Here is a 20,566-nt window from a genome sequence, read left to right as displayed (position 1 = left end):
TCCCTGAGGCATCATAAACACCAGTGGGTGAGTTACCAACATTGCACTTGCAGTGCTTTGCCATTTATAAAGATATGCTTTTTTGCTTCCTTGCCCTTCCAAAATGCAGAAGGCTTTCCCCCTGTAAGGAAAAAAGCCAGCACAGATTTGTCCTAAAATTACATGAATGTAACATACGCTGCAATTCCTTCTCACTTAACAGACTCTGTATAGAAGCAGCAGCTCTTTAGTAAGAGGGAATGCTCTGGGTCACTGGCAGCTGCCTTCTGCATGGAAATTCCAACATCTGCTGCTTGGCTTGAGGTCCAGATCTAACTACCACTATTTGGAAAAAAAGTGTGTAAAGCACAATGATTCCTATAAAACAAATTTTTGAAACACGCGGTGAATTTTTGCATTCAAATCTTATACTCATTAGAATTGCTCTTGGGAAATAGCTTGTCTGAGGTGGAGAGGTTGGCTTGCAGCATGGAATAATTTTTTCTGAGTCACAAGTTTACGGGGATTTTTTTGTCTCTGGCTCAATCCATAGGAAATAATCCAATTTAAGAGAGACATGTTTTGTATTCAGGTTCATGCATTTAAAGACCTGTCTCAGCATATAGAAAGTTTCCAATAAGTTTGGTTTGAGGTGGGGGAAAGACATATTAATTTTCCTCTGAAGTAAATCACTGGTGTCTGCATTTTGCAGATTGAGAGCTGGAAACAAAAGTTCAAGATTTAACACTTCTAAAAGTGGCTTCTAATTATTTAGGTCTCCTATTGGCTATCAGTGCTAGATTTAGGTCAACACAACAATCCAACAGCTTCAGATAGATGGATAGAGGATATTAAGAGTTCACAGTCCCTTTTCCTAAGTTCCATGCATGCTTAATTCCTGGACTTGGCTGTCTCTTGCCAGTGAATATCTCAACCAAGAAATGGGGGCCTTTCTGTGCAGTAAGTGGTTCATGTGCAAGCAAAGCTGGCTCACCCATGGGCAGACAAGCAAAAAAGTACCTTTGACAATCTTTGTCAGGATCAAACTGTCCAAGGCCCCAGATTATGTTAGTGCCTCCTAAAATCAAAATGGTTTGAAATCATGAGTTCAACAAAGCCTGAAGACTACATCTGGATGATGGTTGTGGGCACATCAAAATTTCATAATTTTTAAGAGAACAGATGACACTTTTATGCTTTGTGGTTATGTGCACATTCACAAGACCACTTGTCATAAGGAAGAAAACAAGACATTTTGTTCAAAAGATAGGACAGGCTTTTTTTATCCATGTCACAGAAAATAACTGTGCCATCGCAGGAGAAGCCTTCAAAGGAACTGAATTCCAAGTGTTTGGATTCCCAGTATAACTTAAAAAAAAATAGTGTTAAGTATTTACACATTTCCAAGAAACTCCACAGGGATCAATTGGATTTGGTTTGAGGGGGTTTTGTGTTAGATTCTTTTTTAAAATAGTTTGAATTCTTTTCCAGAAAACTGTTTTTGGAGTCAGAGGTACAGTTCTTATGTGTGAGGTGTATAGCAGAACAGTAGATTAGATACTTCCCACAGCTGTCATCCCACTGCTGGCCATTGCTTTGTGTACAGAATAGAGTTTGAGCTAATTAAGAAAACTTTTTTTTTCCCCTACAACATTTTTTAAGTCCTACTGCCTCTGGAAAAATGGTCCACACTGGGTCCTTCTAGCCTGGCATTAGTATGTAGATGAATGGTGATTATTTTGCAAAGCACACAGATTATTTTGCTTTCATTGTAGTAAAATCACTTTTGAAAATGAGATCTAAGAACTCGATATCGTTGATACACAGGCCAGATTTCACTGTTCAGCTCTTCTGTTACTGCCATATTAACACAGTTCTTGCGGTGCACACTTTGTTTTGGTTGCTGAAGGAACTTTACTGCTAGAGTACCAAAGCAGTCTCCTTGTAAGGAAAACTTCACACGTGCTTTAGAGCACCTGTCTTGATGTGTGGCATTAAGATCAATAGAGTGGTTTGAGAAAGGAGAGAGAAGGAAAACAATTCCCTTGATGGACATAAGTAGACAAGTGCAAAATCAGCATGTCTACCAAAACTTAATCACTTTAGTGTCTTGGAAACTTACCCAATATCTCCTTTGGCAGGAGTGTAAAGTATTGTAAAGCTTTCTAGGGACAGAATGTAGTCTGCCCTTTTGTGCTATGAGTTTTCTGTTGATTACTCTCCTCTCTTGGTTTTATATTATTACATATTTTAAAACCTGTTTTAAACATTCTGTGCTTCAGGAGGGCAAAAAGAAACATCCAATTGGGCAATGAAGAAGCATGATCCAATTAAAGAGGAAAATCACTCCTGACTATTGGAAAGGGCAATAAGTTACTCCTACGCATGCTAGCTCATGCCCTTTTAATTTATAAAATTCCATTTCTACCACCTTTATTCGTGCTGCTCAATTATACCACCTCATACATTCTGTTCATTCTCTTTATGTTGTACTTCATCTTAATGTAATTGCATTTTTGCCACTGGTTATTGCCTATCTGATATTTGCCAGACTTAATTGATAAGCTCTCCTAGACAATTTGGAACTCATATGATTTTTGAGTAGCTGCTGTGCTCCATATTTGTGTTTTGAACAAGATCCTCTGCTGACAACACAGATTTATGTGGGCAGAAGACCCTGCTACTCTTAATGAAGCTAGAGAGGAAACTTGACTGTTCCACTGGAACAAAAACTTGCCATGATGTGCCTTTTTTTTTTTTTTTAAACCACAGAAAGCTAAGCTTGTGATGTGTTCAAGCTTTCCTGGAGTCTTGTAGCAGGAGAGTTGCTCAAAGGCAGTGTAGGTACCTCTCTAGCACCAGTGCTTACATGGTCTGCTGGTGATGCAGCAATTGTATAACAGGGAAAGAGAGGGATGAGCAAAAGGACCTAAGCCAAACCCTCCCCATGACAATGCAATGTCCTTCTGTTAGTGACACAGCAGCATGTAACTGGCAGAGTACATTTTTGAATTAAATAAGACCAGAATTTTCATGTGTGAATGCCTAGAGATGACTACATTTATGTGTATTTAAATAATTAAATAGAACACATACTTTTTCAAAATGATGCTTATATTTCAGTCCATAGTTACTCTGAGTTAATGAGAAAACTGGGCACATTCAGACAAGGTGGATGAAAAATTTAGACTTTTTTAGATTTTGGTCTGTCTCATTGCAATTAGTAATCTGCCCTGAAATGCTCTATTAAAATCTACAATGCTTTCTCAGTCTCAGCAGTGTTCTCTACCCTATATTTAATGCAGAGTTTTCTCATTGCCACAGAGAGAAATTCTCTTATCCCAAAGTCTCTGGCATATATAAAAATATTTCTTTGAGGTTTGCAACAGGTAGGAAAGTATTCTACCTTTCCTTGCAATGTCCTGGTAGATCTGAGCCATCCAGGTCCATAATGCCACATTCACCACATATGGCAATGTGGTGAAGATGAGAAGTAAAATACACCCTGAGGGCTCTATGGGGAGAGGAAAGGTTTTGCTTATTTGAGAGATGCTGGATTGGCAAAGTCACCCAGTTGTCTTTATTGTTAATTTGCTATATTATTGCATGTAGATGAAGCAAGGAAATCACAGGTGTGATAGGATTGGATTTTTTCCTGTCTAGGTGTTTTTGTGTGTGGGACTGCCTAAATATATGTGTGTGCTAAATCACAATCAGGTTTTTGTGGAGAAGTAAGAGCAAAAGCTTTCAAATACTTACAAGATATTGAGGTTATTAGTCTGTATTTTCCAATGGTGACTGTTCCTAACATTAAGACTGGCAATATTTTTTCTCCCCCTTTTCAAGGGATATGTTCTAATCTAATAATTTGAAATCACAGGGGAATTCTGTCTGTACGGACTCATAATTCATTAATACTTGCCCCTGAAAGAAAAATATGGAGGGACATTTTTAGTAAAATACAGAGTAGCTTACAGAGTTTGAGACAGCAGAGACATGTCAGAACCACCATGGTCATCTTTCTAATGTAAGAAACTGCTTTATCTCATCTTTGATTCCAGGACTTGGAATGATTTATAGTAAAATGGGTGTTTGGTGCTTGTTGCCCATAAGAAGAAGAGCTCTTGATGCTGTGAGCTAGAAACTGATACTATAGCAGAGACTTTGCCTTCCACTACACCTGATTTAGAGGGAGTGTACTTAACTGGGGGGAACAGCTTCAACATTTTCTATCTTGCATAATCCTTGTACACCTGAATTATCCTAGAAGCCAAATTGAACTTGTTTGTAGTTGAAACATCCTCAGAGCCTCTTTGCTTGGTGTGTGTAGAAGGCTGGACCAGTTAGGAAGGATCAAGCACCGTGCAGAGGGCCCAGCTCCTGCTGCAGGCACTCTGCCTCTGGAGCCTTCCATTCTGCCTGGGCTGTGTAAAGCAGGGAGATCAAAATGGGGATGCTTAACCACCCTCAAATATTCTTTCCCAGGGAAAATACACTATTCTTATCTGTAGCGTGATTCCAACTGGGGTTTGCCAAACCACTTTGCTGGAGGGTGATAACAGGACCTAGAGTAGCCCTAGATGTTGTCAGCTCTCTCTCTCTCTGTATCTAAATGTGCAGTGGTGCCATTCACCCTAGTCCATCCTAGGCTCTTGATTGTGTGGCCTGGGATTGCCCTCCTCCTTCCCAGCCACTGAGACAGCACACTAAACCCATTGCAATTATTCCATTTTGCAGCTGTTGAAACAAAGCACGTCCAATGCAATTATCTGGTTTGCATTCAGGATTCTTTTTTTTTTTTTCAGTGCCCAATCAAACTTTTCAACTGTAATTTCTCATTATTTTCTGTTCTGTGAGAGAAAATTAACACCATGACATAGAGTTGAGGAAATAATGTAATTGAGGTAACAAACACAGAGGATTCAAGGAACCCAAAGTGGCACCTCTTTTGATAACTGTGTGGTTTTGGAATATGGCAAAGAAATGTTGAGCCATTGACTGTTTCTGTATGTTGAATAGCAGGCATTAAGTCCTTAGGAAATGCTAACTGGTGTAAGGAAGTCCACTTTTAAAATTGATTTTTAACATGTGTATGCTTTAGGAATGGACTTTTAAAATGTATATGCTTCTAGCAATGTACAGTTGACAGGTGTGTCTTGCATGTGATTTGCATTTATTCACTGTCAGTGGGGGAGCAAGGGACTTAAATCTGCCCTCCTGAGGTTATGCTATGGCCCACAAACCAGGGCAGGATTGTGGCTTGCCTTCAGTGGGAGGACAGTGGCCTGATCAGAGCTCCCCAAGTGTGAAAGGTCTGTGTTTAGGAAATAAAGAATACAGTAAGATGTATAAGGAGGAAACTATACTTAGCAGCTTACTGCCACCAAACCTACAAGATAAAGGTCCTTGACAACACAGGGAATTTCATCACATATACATTTAGGCAAAATTTGGCTTCCAAATATTAGTTCTGCCTTAAATTTTGCTGTTGTTACAATAAATAATGTCAGTTTTTGCCAAAAAATCTTCCTCTTCTCTTGAGGTCCAGAAGCTGTAGCAAACATGCTCTCAGGCAGATCGCTGAAGTTCTCCTTCATTCTTGAGCAAGACTTCTTAACCCTCTGTGCCACCTCTCCAGCACATAGAGAACCATGAGAGGACAAGTTGCACCACCTTTCCCATGTCCTTGCCTCGCTGTTTTTAATCTCAAGTGGCCAATTTGTTTTGCTTTCATTACTAATGGGGAGGGAGTGGATTAGAAAGGATAGAACAGTCTGAACTAAATGTCCTCATTAGGCTTGTTTCTTCGTGGTTAACTGCAAGCTCTACACATGCTTGCAAGTCCTTTATTTACTTAGGTCACTGTTACTCAAGGGAGTAATTTGATTCCAGGCTAGCATCTCCCTTAGGTAAGGATCATCCCTGTGAGTAGGAATTACACAACCAGGAATCAAAGCCTGCTTCCCTGAGAGGTACAGCCTGCAAAATTATGTAATTTATGGCAGAAGAAGCTAAGTCTGTGTAGCAGTAGCAAAGAGGGGTTCGTCTTGCTAAGGATGATTACCCACAGGGGCACAATGTTGCTTGATAAAGATTTCCCTGATATTTAAAGAATGCCAATGAAAACAGGGAAATATTTATTTGATCTTGTCTATGCAGCTCTTTTAAAAATAACACTGACTACAAATCTACCCAATAACTGCCTCAGCTTTTATCTTACGAGTTACTGTGCATGCTGGCATGATTATTCAGCATGTCTTCACAACAGAAAAAATCCCAATATCATAATATGGGATCACATCAGGGTGTAGGCAGACCCTTTCAAAAGAAGAAAACAAACTGCATGCTGACATCAAGGAACAGACAGGGAGATAGTAGAAAATCTCTCTTGGCTTAGTAAGAGAATTTCCAGAAGGGCTCTGGATGGATCAGACATTTCTAGTACCCTTTTTGCATTCTTCAAGCAATGCCCAGAGTTATTCAGACTGGGTGTAGGGCACAGGTCTGAAAGGGAGGCCATGTCACTAAGATGCTTGTCCTGAAGCATCTGAAAATCTAAGAATGCCATCTGCTGTCTCCTCAGAACAGTTTGCATTGTATCTGTACAGGTTGTAGCTAACTGGTACAAACGGGAACACGTTGGGTTCCCAGTTGCTCACTTGTAATTTCTGGCTGCTGCTCTCACCACATTGGGGAGGGAAGATTTGGCTGTTCCACATCAAAGTAGGAAGGGCATGATCTGCTTTGGGTGTTTCTTATGTTCTCTCCCAGATGATACCTCTACTGTATCTGGTGTTGTCCCAAGCTTACAACAAATGTCATTACATACTTTGATTTCAGTTGGCTGAATTTTGCATTGCTTATTAATTTAAGATCTTGTAAGCAATTATTTGATGTCCTTTGCTCATTTTCTCTAGTTACTCTGTGTCTGTTAATGTGTTTCTGCCCTGATGGGACTTTTTAGCTTTCTCTTTCTCATTCTGTCCCAAGGATGTGACTGGCACACACCCACTGGGTAGCAGTCAACTCAAAAGTGGGACACAGGAGAGTTCATAGGTTTTGCTCAGCACACAGAATGGTACATGGATGTTCCATGACTCTGGGCATCAAGTGAATTACTTCTGTCTGTCCAAGCCTTCAAAAAGCCTTGTTGGATGCCTGTGGTCCTTGTTGTGATTTTCACAGAGCATTATTAAAATATCAGCAAAGCACACAGCAGCAGACCAGTCAGATAGTGCTCTCAACCAGTGAATGCATTTTAAGCCTGCCAATATTTTTTTTTTCAGTGATAGTCTGAATTTATAATAATGTTGCATCTTGTTCAAGTGCTATAGTAGGGAAAAAAAAAAAAACCAACAAAAACCCACCAAATAATGAATTAAGTACAGGCAGAGATGAGGGAAAAATATTTTTAAGTTTCAATGTCTACACAAATCTATAGGAGAACCTCTCTCTTCTCTTTAATGTAGATTTCTCTGAAATTAGGTACTTCATTGTGTCTGCTTGCTATTGCTGTGCTAGATGAGAGCACAAGCATGTTGGCTGGTATGAACAACTAATAAACTTCTCAATGCTTAAGATGTTCACTGGTGGAACAAATTTGCTGTTCGGATCATGGGAAAGTATTAAAATGAGAGCCCACCTAACCTGCCCAGTCTTTTAACTTTTTATCTAAGTTTTCCTTGTGCCAAGGAAAAGGGAAGGAGATCAGACATCTTCCTTAATCTCCCTTTTTTCCAGAAGCAAATCCAATTCCTGTTTAACACATGTAACAATAACTTATCCCATATGTGTTTTGTGCTTTGTTGCAACTATTTTTTATGAGTTGAGTAGCTATGCCTTTTATTTTTTCAGTTTTCGATTATCTTCTGCTGGTTTGCCCTGCCACATCAATCAAAATTCAGAAAACATCTGCTAACCCTCTGCAAAGAATCTTTTTTTCAATTTCTGTACTGCTAAAGCTGCTCAACAATTTTACATCAGAAGCATTTTTGACAGAATGTAGCTCACGGGATAAAAGAAATAGAAGAAATTATAAAAACTCTATTTTTGTCACTTCTTTCCATAGGCCTTAGTAAGTGTTGTTTCTTTAGCAGTGGAAATGGCTATAGAAATTAAATTTCTTTACAAGATTACAAAACATCCTCTCTAAACTTTCTTCATGCATCTCATCTTTCAACCACAGCCCCTCCTTGCAGAGGGCTGAGGCAGTGGTGTGAGAACTGGGGCATATCAAATGCTATACATCTTAGAAGTATAATCTCTTAGGGGTGATTATTTTCTATTATTGCTCACACATTAAGCTAGCAGCCTGTCTGACATTTCTCTTTTTCTTTTTTTTTTTTTTTTTTGCATTGGTTGTTGGATTTGGTGACTGGTTGGGGTTTTTTTTCCCTGCAATAAGTTGTTCAGGACTTTTCTGCAATTGGCATTTTCTTGAAGGTTGTTGTTGTTGTACATTGGCTTTTATTTGTACTGAAAATTACCAACAGATAAAGTTCCTCTTAATCAGGTTTGATGGCTTGATCAAAAGTCAAATCGATACATCCAGGTATGAATAAACACAGGCTTTACAGAGACCTGTTCTAAATCTAACAGTTTTGGTTTTTAAGATGAACAGCACCCAATGAAAGAATTTAGCATTGAGTCTCACCCTTCCCCTCACAATATAGCTTAAAATTTAAACTCAAGTCTTTAGCCCACCTATTGCTTTTCATATTCCAGTGCTGAGACTATTTCACTTTAAAAATTTACTTTGGAGGAAGTCAGATTACTCTCAGATTAATATTTGTAGATTTTTTTATCTGTTAAGAATTTTATTTAGCTGATCACATTGCAGCAGGAGAGCCTTATGATTCCCCCTTGACAGCTTATTATATGGAAAAGGAAATTTAAAAAAATAAATGTTTAATTCCAGTGCATTCTAGCAGCACACAATCTGTACAAAAAGCCTTTGAACTGTGCAAGTTGTAGAGGGAGTTGCAAAGAAAGCAAACACCAATAAAGAACCATTCTTTCTTCTGAAAAATACAACTTTGTGAAAATGGCAACCATTAATTTTTCTGTCCAAACATACTGGGGCTGCCTAGTGAGCTAAAGGACGCTTTGCTTAATATGTCAGGAAGCTTTTTTTTTTCCCCAAAGCATTTTATTATCTGATGTGTGCAAGAAGAGTTTTAAGTCTAATCAGGTTCATAAAAATCAAAAGCAACAGTCTCACTAATGTGGAAGAAAAAGAAAGTTGGAGTTTTAGGTATTCTGAGAGGGGACTGATTACCCACTGAGTTGATAAGTCCTTAAATCCACTCTTTCTTCTTAAAAATGAGAGTCAGAGTTGCTCAGATTTGTCTGGCCGTGTCTTTCTTTTCAGTTTTTTAGGAAGAGAAAACAAATCCCACATGTGCATCAAGACAGTAACACAACAATGATCACACATTGTGGGGTTTGCATCAGCTCTTTAATTATCTGATCCGGTAGATTTCTATTGTTAGATTCTCAAAATTCTCCTAGAAACCCTCTATGACAGTGACTTGAAAATGCCACACTGTGTCTCTCCAGAGCTCAGTCCCATCTGTGCTCATTAAGCACTATTCTACCTTGAGAGCTTGGGTCAATTTTCCTCTCCAGGGTTATATAACCTAGTATTTGTCACATTCAGTGCTGTACTTCTTCATAGTCATCTAAAGACAAAGTTTTAGATTTTATCCAGTATTTTGTTGTAATCCTTTTATCATGAGAAGTTCAAACTTTGTGCAGCCAAAAGTAAAGCCACTTGTAAGTAAACTTAGTAAGCCACTTGTTGTTTGCTGGAGCATTTAACCTGCAAGAAGATCAATTTCTTTCATCAATATATTTTTCTCCACATAGTAAAAAGCTGTAATCTTATTATCCCCGGCTGGACTTCTACATTTACAGAATCCCTGTTAACATTTGTTAACTTTTAAGCTTTTGCCTTTTCTAAACCTGTTCACAAGTGATGAGTTAGAATATCTGGGGAAGGACATCAAACAAATAAAATACTCTATATTATTTATAATAGAGAAAGGAGGCTAATGACCACTTAGCTGAGGAATTCTGTCAATAAACTGTAGAAATGTTAACAATTTTATAAAGGTGTTTGTAACCCAAATGTCATTAATCTTCAACTCAAGTGATTGAGACCCAATTGCTTTGAGCCCATTTCTGCTACCATGAGGCTTTAGCACTTCCAGGTTTTCCAAGTTCCTTTTTGCAAAACTATTTCCTGAGGACATGTGTTAGCACAGTTTTTTCAGAGCTGCATACAACAGCACTTGACATCCTGAAACAAGGCTTTTCCATCATTATCTCTGTTCAGAGGTTGTTTAACTCTTGACTTGGATTTTGTTTTTATGCTCACCTGACCAGACTGAAGACAGAACATCATGTTGACATGATCCTACCCAACTTTTCTGACTGAATCCAGTGTCATGGGACTAGACCAAAATTTCCCCCTGTAAATATTGTTTCCTATCACAGCTGTTCTTGCATATGAAGAAATTTTAAAAAATAGAAATATGATGGGTCATTCACTGAGAACTGGAGCAGTCCTGGCCAGACTGTCTTTGGGTTTGGATAGCTCTGTAGGAAGAGGAGCCAAGAAAAATTCTTCCTGTGGTTCTTCAGAGTGGTTAAGAACAGGTAAAACCTTTACAGTGACCCCATAAATGGTTTTCTCAGTCCATCATCATTCTGTCAGCAGAAAATCAAAGCTGTTTGCTGGGAAATAGTGACAGCTGATCCTTGCTGGCCTAGGAACTGCCAGGGCTCCTGAAGGCCTTTACCTGCCTTAACTTTAGTCCATCTTCAGAAGTCTCTGTCTGGCAGAGAGCATTTGACCTCAACCTCCCCACTCTGGGTAAGACTACTTGGCAGCACACTGTGGTCTTTGTTCAGAGCAGCTTTGGAGTTTGCTCAGTGAACTTCGTTTTGGTTTTGCTCAAGATGGCCTTTTTTCCGTAATGTGGAATTTTCTGTAGGCACTCAGTTGCTGCTTTTCTCTCCATGCTCTTCCTCTATGTTCAGGTAGCTGCAGGAGAGGGACACCACACCATTTTTGGGTTTGATTTTTTTACATTTAAAGTCTGAAGATCTTGCCTGCCTGAGGATCTCATCCTCAACTGAACTGAGCTAAAATCAAATGGTTAGAGAGTGAGGCTGAACTTACAGGAGCTATCTGTTATGTTGGCTCTGGAAAGATGAAGAAAATCTTTTTAGTCATCAAGAAACTTTATAAGAAAGTGGACACTTACATACAAAAGACTACTAAAAAATGTTAAAGCCCCCCAGGAGGAGAGAGGGATGTTTCTGTGAGTGGTAGTTGAGGTCTCTTCCAGCAGAGTCCAGGAGCCCAAGCCATGTGTACATTTGTCCAAGCATCCTCCTCAAGCTGGGGCTGTGTGGCCACCCTGCTCAGGACAGGCTGCATTGTCTGCCTCAGTCAGGTCACTCTGGCAGGCAGAGGATGCTGTAGCTGAATTTCTTCCCAAGAGAAAAGGAACCAAAATGAAGAGCTGGGGTTTTGTTGTGGCTTTTGGCTTTTGGTTTTGTTCTGCTGATCCTTTCTCGCCTCAAAGAATGAGGCAAGGGTGGTATTGCAAGACCTGGCAAACATAAAGCAATTGTGTTCACATCCACATGCACATTTGCACAAAGCCCCTTGTGTGTAACTATTGGGTTTGAGAAGTCAATGAAGACATGGTTTGAAAATGCATGAATAAGAACATCGTGAGCAGATGCCAAAACTTTCTTTTTTCTATTTTTTTACAGCACATGGTTTTGAATTGAGTGCTTGTATATGTTTAAAAGGCATTGCCTACTCAAAAGTAGTCACCCTGCAGCTTAAAATTTTTCTTTCTTATTTCTTTTTACATCAACTAGTTTTCTGTCCTGTGTTTTGTGTTTCCTTACTATTCCAAGACCTTCCCTATTATTCTTAAAATATAAATGACATCTGCAGCCCCAAGAATGCTGGGCTACACCCACAGAATTTACTTTATCTAGCAATCTGCCACTAACGTTTTGAGAATCCAGCAAGACAGAAAAAGACCTCCCCAAATACCTCCCCAAACTGCTATTGTACAGTTGTCCTTAAATGAACTGTATGATATGATTTCCCTTTGCAACACTGGTGAAGAGAGTCCTCAATATTTTTTCTCACAAATCATTGTAGATGTACTTATCTAAGATATCTTGCCATGGCTGTGGATCTTTTTGTGCTAAAACTGTCTATTGTTTTCCAGGCTTCCTTTGATATTGCTATAAAACCTTTCCTATTTATGAATATTTAATATTTTTCAATTTTCTTAGCCAATGTCTACATTTATTAAGTGATAAACATCCACTTTGGGGAATATTACTGGTTATATTGCTTGTGCTTTGGAAATAGAACTGTAGTGGCAGTCTCTCAGTGCATTGTCAGAAATAAATGTGATTTGTGGGTAGACCTTGCTCATGGCTGGGGATGGTGCATCAGCTCCACCACTTCAGAGTGGTTCCCAGAAGTGATCTGACTCAGGCCCTGTGCTGAGTCACAAGTCCTCCCCTGCTTCCTCCTTGCTTGCACAAAGTAGTAGTTTTCTTCTGAACTGTATTAGCAGAAAAAGAATTGCTTCCCACACCCCTGGCACTGCCTTAAGTAAAAAAATGTGTATTTTTTTTGTGCATAGGAAAGCAGAGGAGGGATGGCCCTCTCCTTTCCCTTTTATTCCTGCTCACTTCTAGGAGGTCATTGTTATGAGATTGTGCCTGCTCATAGCCCTGGTTCAGGCACCCCATGGTGTGGGCAAAATATATCCCTGAAAAACCAATGGAAGAGTAGACAGAGTAAACTGAACTACTAATATGATGGAACAGGAAACTGCCCTGTCCAGTAAACCAAGCTTGATCCAAAATTGAAGACAGATGAAAATTGTGGGAGGAGCTCGGCTTGGCAAGGCCTGAATGTTAGTTCTGAGCCAAATGTCCTAAGAATGTTCTAAGCTTTGCCTGCAGAACTCAGTCGTGACATGGCCCTTCCAAAGCAGGCAGCAGGCAGAGCCCAGAAAATGGGCTCAGATAAAGGGAAACTCAAACTGAAAGGCAGCAGTGTCTGAGTGTCCAAACACACTGCCCGCCCCTTGGACAAAAGCTGCTAACTCCTAATGTCCAAATAGCTCCAAAAAGTGCATTGACTGCTTCAAGAGCAGGGCCCTTGATCACTGAATGTCCTTGCAATAAAATAAATTGTAATGTTGGTGGTCGGGATGACATCTAAAAAGCCTTTGGGAAGTTAAGAAATCACAGCCCCAGGTGTGGTCAGGGAGGATGAGGAGGGTCAGGGCAGCCCCAGGTGTGGTCAGGGAGGATGAGGAGGTGGTGAAGCAGCTCCAGGTGTGGTCAGGGAGGATGAGGAGGGGCCGGCCCTGCTCAGGGCTGCTTTCAGGGGGTTATGGGTTACTGTACCTGCTGGAGGGAGTCATCCTCGAGAATCTCCCAAAGGACAGCAGAGACAGCATCTGCAGGGCAGGGGGAACACCGGGGTGCTCCTGGGGCATTGCTCAGGTGTGCCAAGGGACAATCCCTGTGCCCGAGGGCAGTGCAGAGAGGGGAGCAGCACACCTGAGCAGTTGGGGGTGCAGGGAAATTCCTTTTTGATTAATTTCTTTATTTCATCTTCCTAATCCCATCCCAGTGCCCTCAGTCCCTCCCTAGTGTGCCCCAGTGACCCCAGAGTTCGATGGAAAAGTGATTTGAGAGGAAATTTCCTTTTCCATTATTGTCTGTGTTTAAATTGGAGGAGATTCCCTTCACCTGTGATTTTAAGGGTATCAGTTGAAAGAAAACCAACCTTTCCCATGATTTAAAGGTATTACTTGAGGAGAAATTGTTGTTTTCTAGTTTAAATGGAAGGGGATAGCCTTTCTGATGCCATTTTACAGATTTGAGTTGAGGGAAACTCATCACCATCTTAAGGCTTAAATTGCAAGGGAATCCCTGTTTTCCCTTGGTTTTAAGGGTTTAAATTCTGAGGAAATTCTCCTTTTCCAGTATTTGAAGTATTTAAATAGAGTGGGAAAGGGAAGGAAAAGAGAGGAAAAATGGCAGGAAACATGAAGTGAAAAATGGCAGGCATGTGAGGTAGAAAAGAGGGGGAAATTTGAAGGGTACAAAAGGACAGGAAACCTAAGGGGAAAAGGGTGAGAAATGTGAGGTAATCAACACTCATGCAATAATTAATTGGGAATTTATGAACACTGTGCAACAAAGAAGAGAGATTATCTTTTTGAGAAAAAACCTGGCAGAATCGGTCTCAGAAGATTTTTCAGGTCTGAAAGTTCACAGTCTTGAGGAAAAAAAGGCAAGTTAGGTGTTTCTAAGAATTGTCTTTCTTTTTATAGGCATGTCTTTCTTGAGAGGAATTGTTTATTAGCAAACCTACCATTCATTTCCTTGGATATGTTTCACAATGCAACAATGCCAAGTGCGTTTTAGCAGCTGGGTCTTTTTCTTGTGCCATCTTGCTAAACATTGGTTGAAATCCAAAAGAGCTTGTAAGTACACAATGGGATATGTAGGTAATCCCATTGCTTTAGGGGCAGACACTCACTTGCTCAAAGATAAAGCACATTCTTCAATAACTGCCTGAATCGATGAGACAGCAACCAGCCCCTCTCATCATCTTCCTGAGAGAAAAACACAGCATCATATAATAGCTCTAAAACACCTGCAGCAGCCCTAGAAGGGCATCTCCCACAGCTTTGAGAAAGATCAATGTTACTTGGTATAGGAGGTTTTCCTTTATTCTTCCATAGTCTCTCTTCTTTCCAGCTGTATTCTAAACTTTTGGGTTAGTGCAGAGCTAAAAAGGGCTTGACCTGGTATAAAAAGCAATGGTTTTCCCATGTAATAAATATTTTAAATGTTTTATCAGTGTAAATAAATGCTAAATTCTGTGAGCCCAGGGAACGGCATTAACATGTTTTGCTTGCTGAAACATTTATGGAATCAGTGTCAGCCAACAGAACAGAGCCAAGAGGATTTTTTTTAAAGGTAAACTGAAGTGCTTTTAAAATAAATACTAAGAGTTGTTTAAGATCTTCAATTATTAACAGACGCAAAGTGTGGGTTGAAAAAGTGCAAACAATCCCTTTTGTTGCACTTTCCCTAATCCCTGTGCAGCTCTCTGTGTCCAGCCTGCAGTGAGCTCCTCAAGGCAGATGCTTCACCTTAACAGACGTCTGCAGAGAGTCCAGCACACAAACAAGTAGATTTAGAACGCCAAATATTTGAAAACCCTTTATTTTTATATTTACTTCTCAGTACTTCAGTTCAAGACCCCGTGTTTATGGTTGGCCAGTGCTGACATTGCCATCCTCTGCAAACAGCACTGTAAAAACTTGGCTCTGCTGTAGAAAGCAGTTATTGGCATCATCTCCTTTAAATCCAGAGGCCAGCTCTGCAGTCTGATCAGGTCACCAGGCACTCTGATTTAATTATGATTATCAGCTGCACAGCTCATTGCTAGGACTGCAATCCTTACCTCCACAAGTGAGAAAAAAATGCCAAAGATATGCAATGGTGTGAACACCCATGTGTGGTGATACCTATGTATTGCATGATCGAAAGATTAAGAGCATACGTGAGCTAGGACAGAGAAATCATTCTTTTATAAGCTGAACTCTCTTTTCTTCCCCTGCACAGTGAAAGAGCCCATAAAAGTGTGTGGAATTCTCACCACTGGTTAGAAAAGTCTTTGTGGCTGCTTATAAGGGGGTGGTTCTCCTGGATTTACTCTGATCAGGAATGCATCTGCACCTCTGGAGTTTCAGAACATATATTTGATGCGTTTTAAAGCGTGTGAGGTTTTTATTTAAAAAGTGTCTCTGTTCCATATACCCATGGCTCCTCCCCTGTCCTTTACCCCCTCCTCATCCCCTCTCCCAGTTCTCCCTTTGCCAGTACAAGGAGTTTTCTGAGTGTCTGTGCAAGGTTCCTCGTGCCATTCCTTGCAGCAGCTCTTTGTGCTGCCTGACAGAATAAAGCAATTTGCAGGCAGCAGCTGTGTTGCTGCAATGAGCTCAACCAACAGTGTGGGGGTCAACAATCAGCCTGCTGATGTGCATGGGTCTCTTGCCCCTCTGCAGATAGTATCCATTACATCTCCTGAGGGCATTTGTAAAGTTGCCACATGATGTTTTTTAGCTTTTAGAAACTCTCTGAATACTTTGATGGTAACGTATTTAAGTCTGCCAATTACTGGAATCATCTGGATTTAAAAACCGGCTATGCCCTAAAGGGATACTGCGCAGCACACACATCAATTCATGCTAAAAGCATTCAGTACCTCATGTCCTCTTCAAAGCTGGCTTATTATCCTCAAGAAGCTTTTCTCTAAGCTGGTTGAAGGTGCTGTACATCTTCTGGTGGTACATGCTCGCCTCGACCATCTAAGCATCATCTCAGCTTTATGGTGCAAACCTTTGTTTTCATAAACACTGCTTTGTTAACACAAAGGGCATTGCTTTGTGCAGATATTATCTTCTCTGGACATCTGCAGTAGGCTGAAGCACTTTAATGGTGTTAATGAAGCTGTTTTTAAAATGAGAGAGCTTTTATGTTCATCTTTTTGTCTGTCCTCAGTACCCTCTCAAGAGTGCTGGATAAAACCTACAATGAATGTTAGAATTAATTAATAATAATAATTAAGGGTAAATTACATAAAACCTGGTGTTAAAACTCTTAACCTCATAAGCTTGGCTACATTTTGGATTAACAAGACTGGAAAAGTCACTGAAATGGGAGGCCTTTATTTGCTTTTGTGAAGATTTATTTGAATCAACAACTATTTCAGTCTGTGGGGTTTTTTTTAAGGTTTGCAGCCATCTGTAGTCCTTTAACTTTCTTGTACTGTTGTACCTTGTTTGGGAGAAGGTGAGACATTGTTTTAATTTTCTGGGGAATGTAACATTCCTGACCAATGCAAAGAATTGGAGCAGTGCTGGTGTTGACCGCACTTCATTTTTGGTGCATATTTGGAATTAGTAGACTGAAAGATGTGGGAATTTAGAGGGAAAGGCTGACTGCCTCATGTAAACACAGCAATTTTTTTTTTTCCCCCCAGAGATATTGCTTATTGAGAAAACCACCCAGAGGCAACTGAGCAAGCAGAGTGGCCCACTCTTATGCAGGATGTTTTGATGCTGTCAGTAATGTAATTCATGTAGGAGTCTCTGTGAGAGTCAGAATGTTTCATGCTGAATGGCACTGCCTTTGGATAGATAGCTGAACCACCTGTAGACACCTAAAAAAGTGTTCTGACATCTGAGACATGTTAGAATCCAGCCTGTATTTGCTAGCAGCAGTGAGGGAGGCTGCTGGCCAGGGCAGCTGATGCCACATTTGGTTGTTTCTGCTGTGTTCCATCACAGCTGTGGAGCAAAGGCAGTCTCAGCCTTAGCTGTAAGCTGATAAGTGGATTGTCTTCAAGGGAAAGTGCTTGTCAAGAGATGTGTCATCCTCATTAGAAAGTATTTAAATTAGTTTGGGAGAAAAAGAAAAAAAAAGTCTAATATCTTAGATGATAGATTTTAAAAGTTATTAGTTATCACAAGCTCTCTTGGCAGATTTTTACAGACATTTACAACTCATGAATCACATTTTTCAAAAATCACAGCTAATACCAACTTCTCTGAGGAGATGACAGCATTTGCTGGAGACATTAATGACTTCTGGCTCTCAGTCATTGCAAAATCATGAGCTTGTAATTGTTCTGATCTGGCTATTTGTAGACTATAGATTTCTAGAGGCCTCTCAATACTTCCATCATTAATAACTTGCCAGTGACAGTGATTGCCATCCTTCTTACTCAAAGTGATAACTTTAAGATCTTTGTAAATGCAAATCCTTACTAAAGGCTTATGAGGCTGGCTTTATTATTCTGGTTTTACAAAATGAGGGGAAGGAGACAGAGGGAGGCACATGAATCTGCAGCTTGAGTCAAGTGCATCTGAGGGTACAGCTGCTTAGTGATTTACAAAACTTGCCTACAAGTCACCTTCCCTGGGCCATTCTGGCAATGTTTGGCTTGCTCGTGATTAGGACTTTCAACCTTAACAATCACGTAATCATATTTTCCTCACATTCATTTCTGGGCAACCTGTGTTAGAAGGTGATCCATAAATTTTGCGACCAAACGAGCCCTGCTGGTTCTGACTTTCCCTCTGTTGAGAGTGAAGTTAGCTGAGGTGGATGTGGGGCACAGGAAGATCCTAAGAGGGCTGGGAGCTCTCACTCAGTGTGGGTTTGGTGGTTCTTGATCATCTCAGGTTCTGCCTGGGCCTGGATTGACGTCTGGAAGCCCCCAGCATCAGGGCAGGGACATGACTTCAGTTTGCCACCTCTCCCCATGCTCTGGAGTGCAGCTTTGAGCACCCCAGCATTTGCCCTCTCCTGTATCATGGTTTTTGTCCCTCTTCAGGCCTGGCTGTCCCTTGGTTTTCCACTGCTTTAACTCTCCTCAGCACCTTGTGTGCAACACCTTAGCTCTGCTTTTCAGGAACAAACAAGTTAGCTGACATATTCCCTCCTCAGCATGGGGGTATTTTGGTGACAGATAAGGTAATACCTGTTTCACTCTGGTCTGTGATCTGGAAGCAGTGATAAATTCTTGAAATGTTGGGGGTATTCTGGAGGGAGGTAATCTGTAAATGTACATCTTTGCATCATCACAATAATGAGTTCAGGTGAGAGGCAAAAATAAAACTGAAACACTACTGTGCAATTTATAGCCTCTCTGAATTTTGTTCTCTTGCTGATAAGTGCTTCCTTCTGTTCTCTCTGCAGGTCTCCAGGTGGTTTTAAATTCAATTATCAAGGCCATGGTCCCTTTGTTGCATATTGCCCTGCTGGTGCTGTTTGTCATTATTATCTATGCCATCATTGGACTGGAGTTATTCATGGGGAAGATGCACAAGACCTGCTACCATGTGCAAGGGGGACTGATAGGTAAGGGGAGCACACACAAACAGACAGGATTTTCAGAGGGAGGCTTTTCCCATGTGTGACAGAGCATTTCTTCTGGCACAGGAGATGGTGGCTGTTGCTCACTGCTCACTTCTTATGGGTTTCACAATTTCTCTGCTGCAGATTGAGCTACACAGGACACGGTGTCACAGAAATGAACACCTCATATATTTTATTATTAATGTCATACACAAATGCATCTTTGTTTTAAACCAGTATCATTGTAAAGGAACACATAATTCAGGGTAATACCTTTTTTTTAGTCACAGGCTCCAACTTTGGTTAAAAGCGCAACCAGAAAGAAAATAAAATTATATTAATGGGAAGAAACTTTTTTACATCAAATCCATCATGAAATTAATTTATTTCATATTATTTGCAGAAAGAAATATTCACATTTCAAAACAATTCAGTTGCACTGTCACTCATGTAACCATCTGTTAATTTTAGTTTGATTTATTGATCTTGAACACCAAATATTTCCTATGTGGTAGAGGGTATTAATGCTTAGTACCCAGTTCAGCTCATAAGAAAACAATGTACAGCAGGAAATTTTTTCAGAAGTTCTGCATTTTCTGCTTTTATAATGTTGGCAGATTTCATTTTCTGGACACGATGCTAGAACTATAATGAGCTGTCACTGTGGTTTGCATCTTTAAAGTGGGTGTATTTTTCTCCATTCTGTCTGGAAGTATTTACATTACAGCATCTAATTCTGATATTACTGTTTCTGGCATTCTTTCGTGATCAGAATGTGATAACAATTTTGGAAAATTACATTGTTTACCATATAATAAGATGAGAAGCAAACATAATTACCCACTCCTCTACACATACCTGTATCTGTTAAAAATGCAGTACTAAGATGTGAAATCTGTATATTTTAAAAAAATTACATTCCAGAAGTTACTGTGCTTATAAAAATGTTTTCTGGAGCATTCTTTATATACCAAAGCATTTAGTTTGCTTTGTTGTATAGATTGTTAGGTCTTTGAAAACACCTGTACAGAATAAGGGGTGGATAACCAAGCAGCAGTCTTAGAGTTTCTGAGTGCCTCTGGGCTACTGATAAAATGCCATTCATCGTGTAAATGCCAAAAGAGCAGAGCCGCAGACACTCCCTGCTGTAATTCAGCAGTGGCCCAGTGCCACATCAGCCTGTCTCCTGAGCACTGAAGCCTGTCTGCTGCAGGGGCTCAGCCTCCTCCAGCAGTGCCAGCCAGTGCTGTGCCGCCCACATTGACCCAGATGCCAGGTGGCTGCAGCAGGAGAGCGCTGGCCATGACACTCAGCCTAATGAAACATGATAGCCTTGATCTGATGCTCCCTGTCATGCTGAAAGGCATGAATTCTTCCTCACAGGAGGGTATGCTTTGGTGGGAAAAAAAGTTCATCTCTGTTTTGACTATAAAATTTGACAGCTTGGCTATTATTTTTTGCAAAAAGAAAGTGAAGCTCGACAGTGAGCAGTTACCTGTGTATTCCTGAGAAATCTGTCAAACTCACTGTGAAATACATTTGTTGAAATCTGATATCCTTCACTTGCTTCTCAGTGTGCCAAATGGTT

At 40.3% G+C, this 20,566-nt stretch overlaps 1 protein-coding gene across 2 annotated transcripts in view; it reads left to right on the top strand.

Annotated features, from left to right (window-relative positions):
* Window positions 1–20,566, top strand: part of CACNA1C (calcium voltage-gated channel subunit alpha1 C) — a 454,710-nt gene that overhangs the window by 269,414 nt on the left and 164,730 nt on the right. For both annotated transcript variants that reach the window (XM_058806025.1, XM_058806026.1), the window contains exon 6: window positions 18,820–18,981. In XM_058806025.1, the coding sequence (XP_058662008.1) occupies window positions 18,820–18,981 (162 nt within the window). The remainder of the gene's footprint in view (window positions 1–18,819; window positions 18,982–20,566) is intronic.

This window comes from Ammospiza caudacuta, chromosome 5 (assembly GCF_027887145.1).
Source record: "Ammospiza caudacuta isolate bAmmCau1 chromosome 5, bAmmCau1.pri, whole genome shotgun sequence".
Classification (NCBI taxonomy): domain Eukaryota; kingdom Metazoa; phylum Chordata; class Aves; order Passeriformes; family Passerellidae; genus Ammospiza; species Ammospiza caudacuta.
This window is presented reverse-complemented; position numbering and strand designations above follow the sequence as displayed.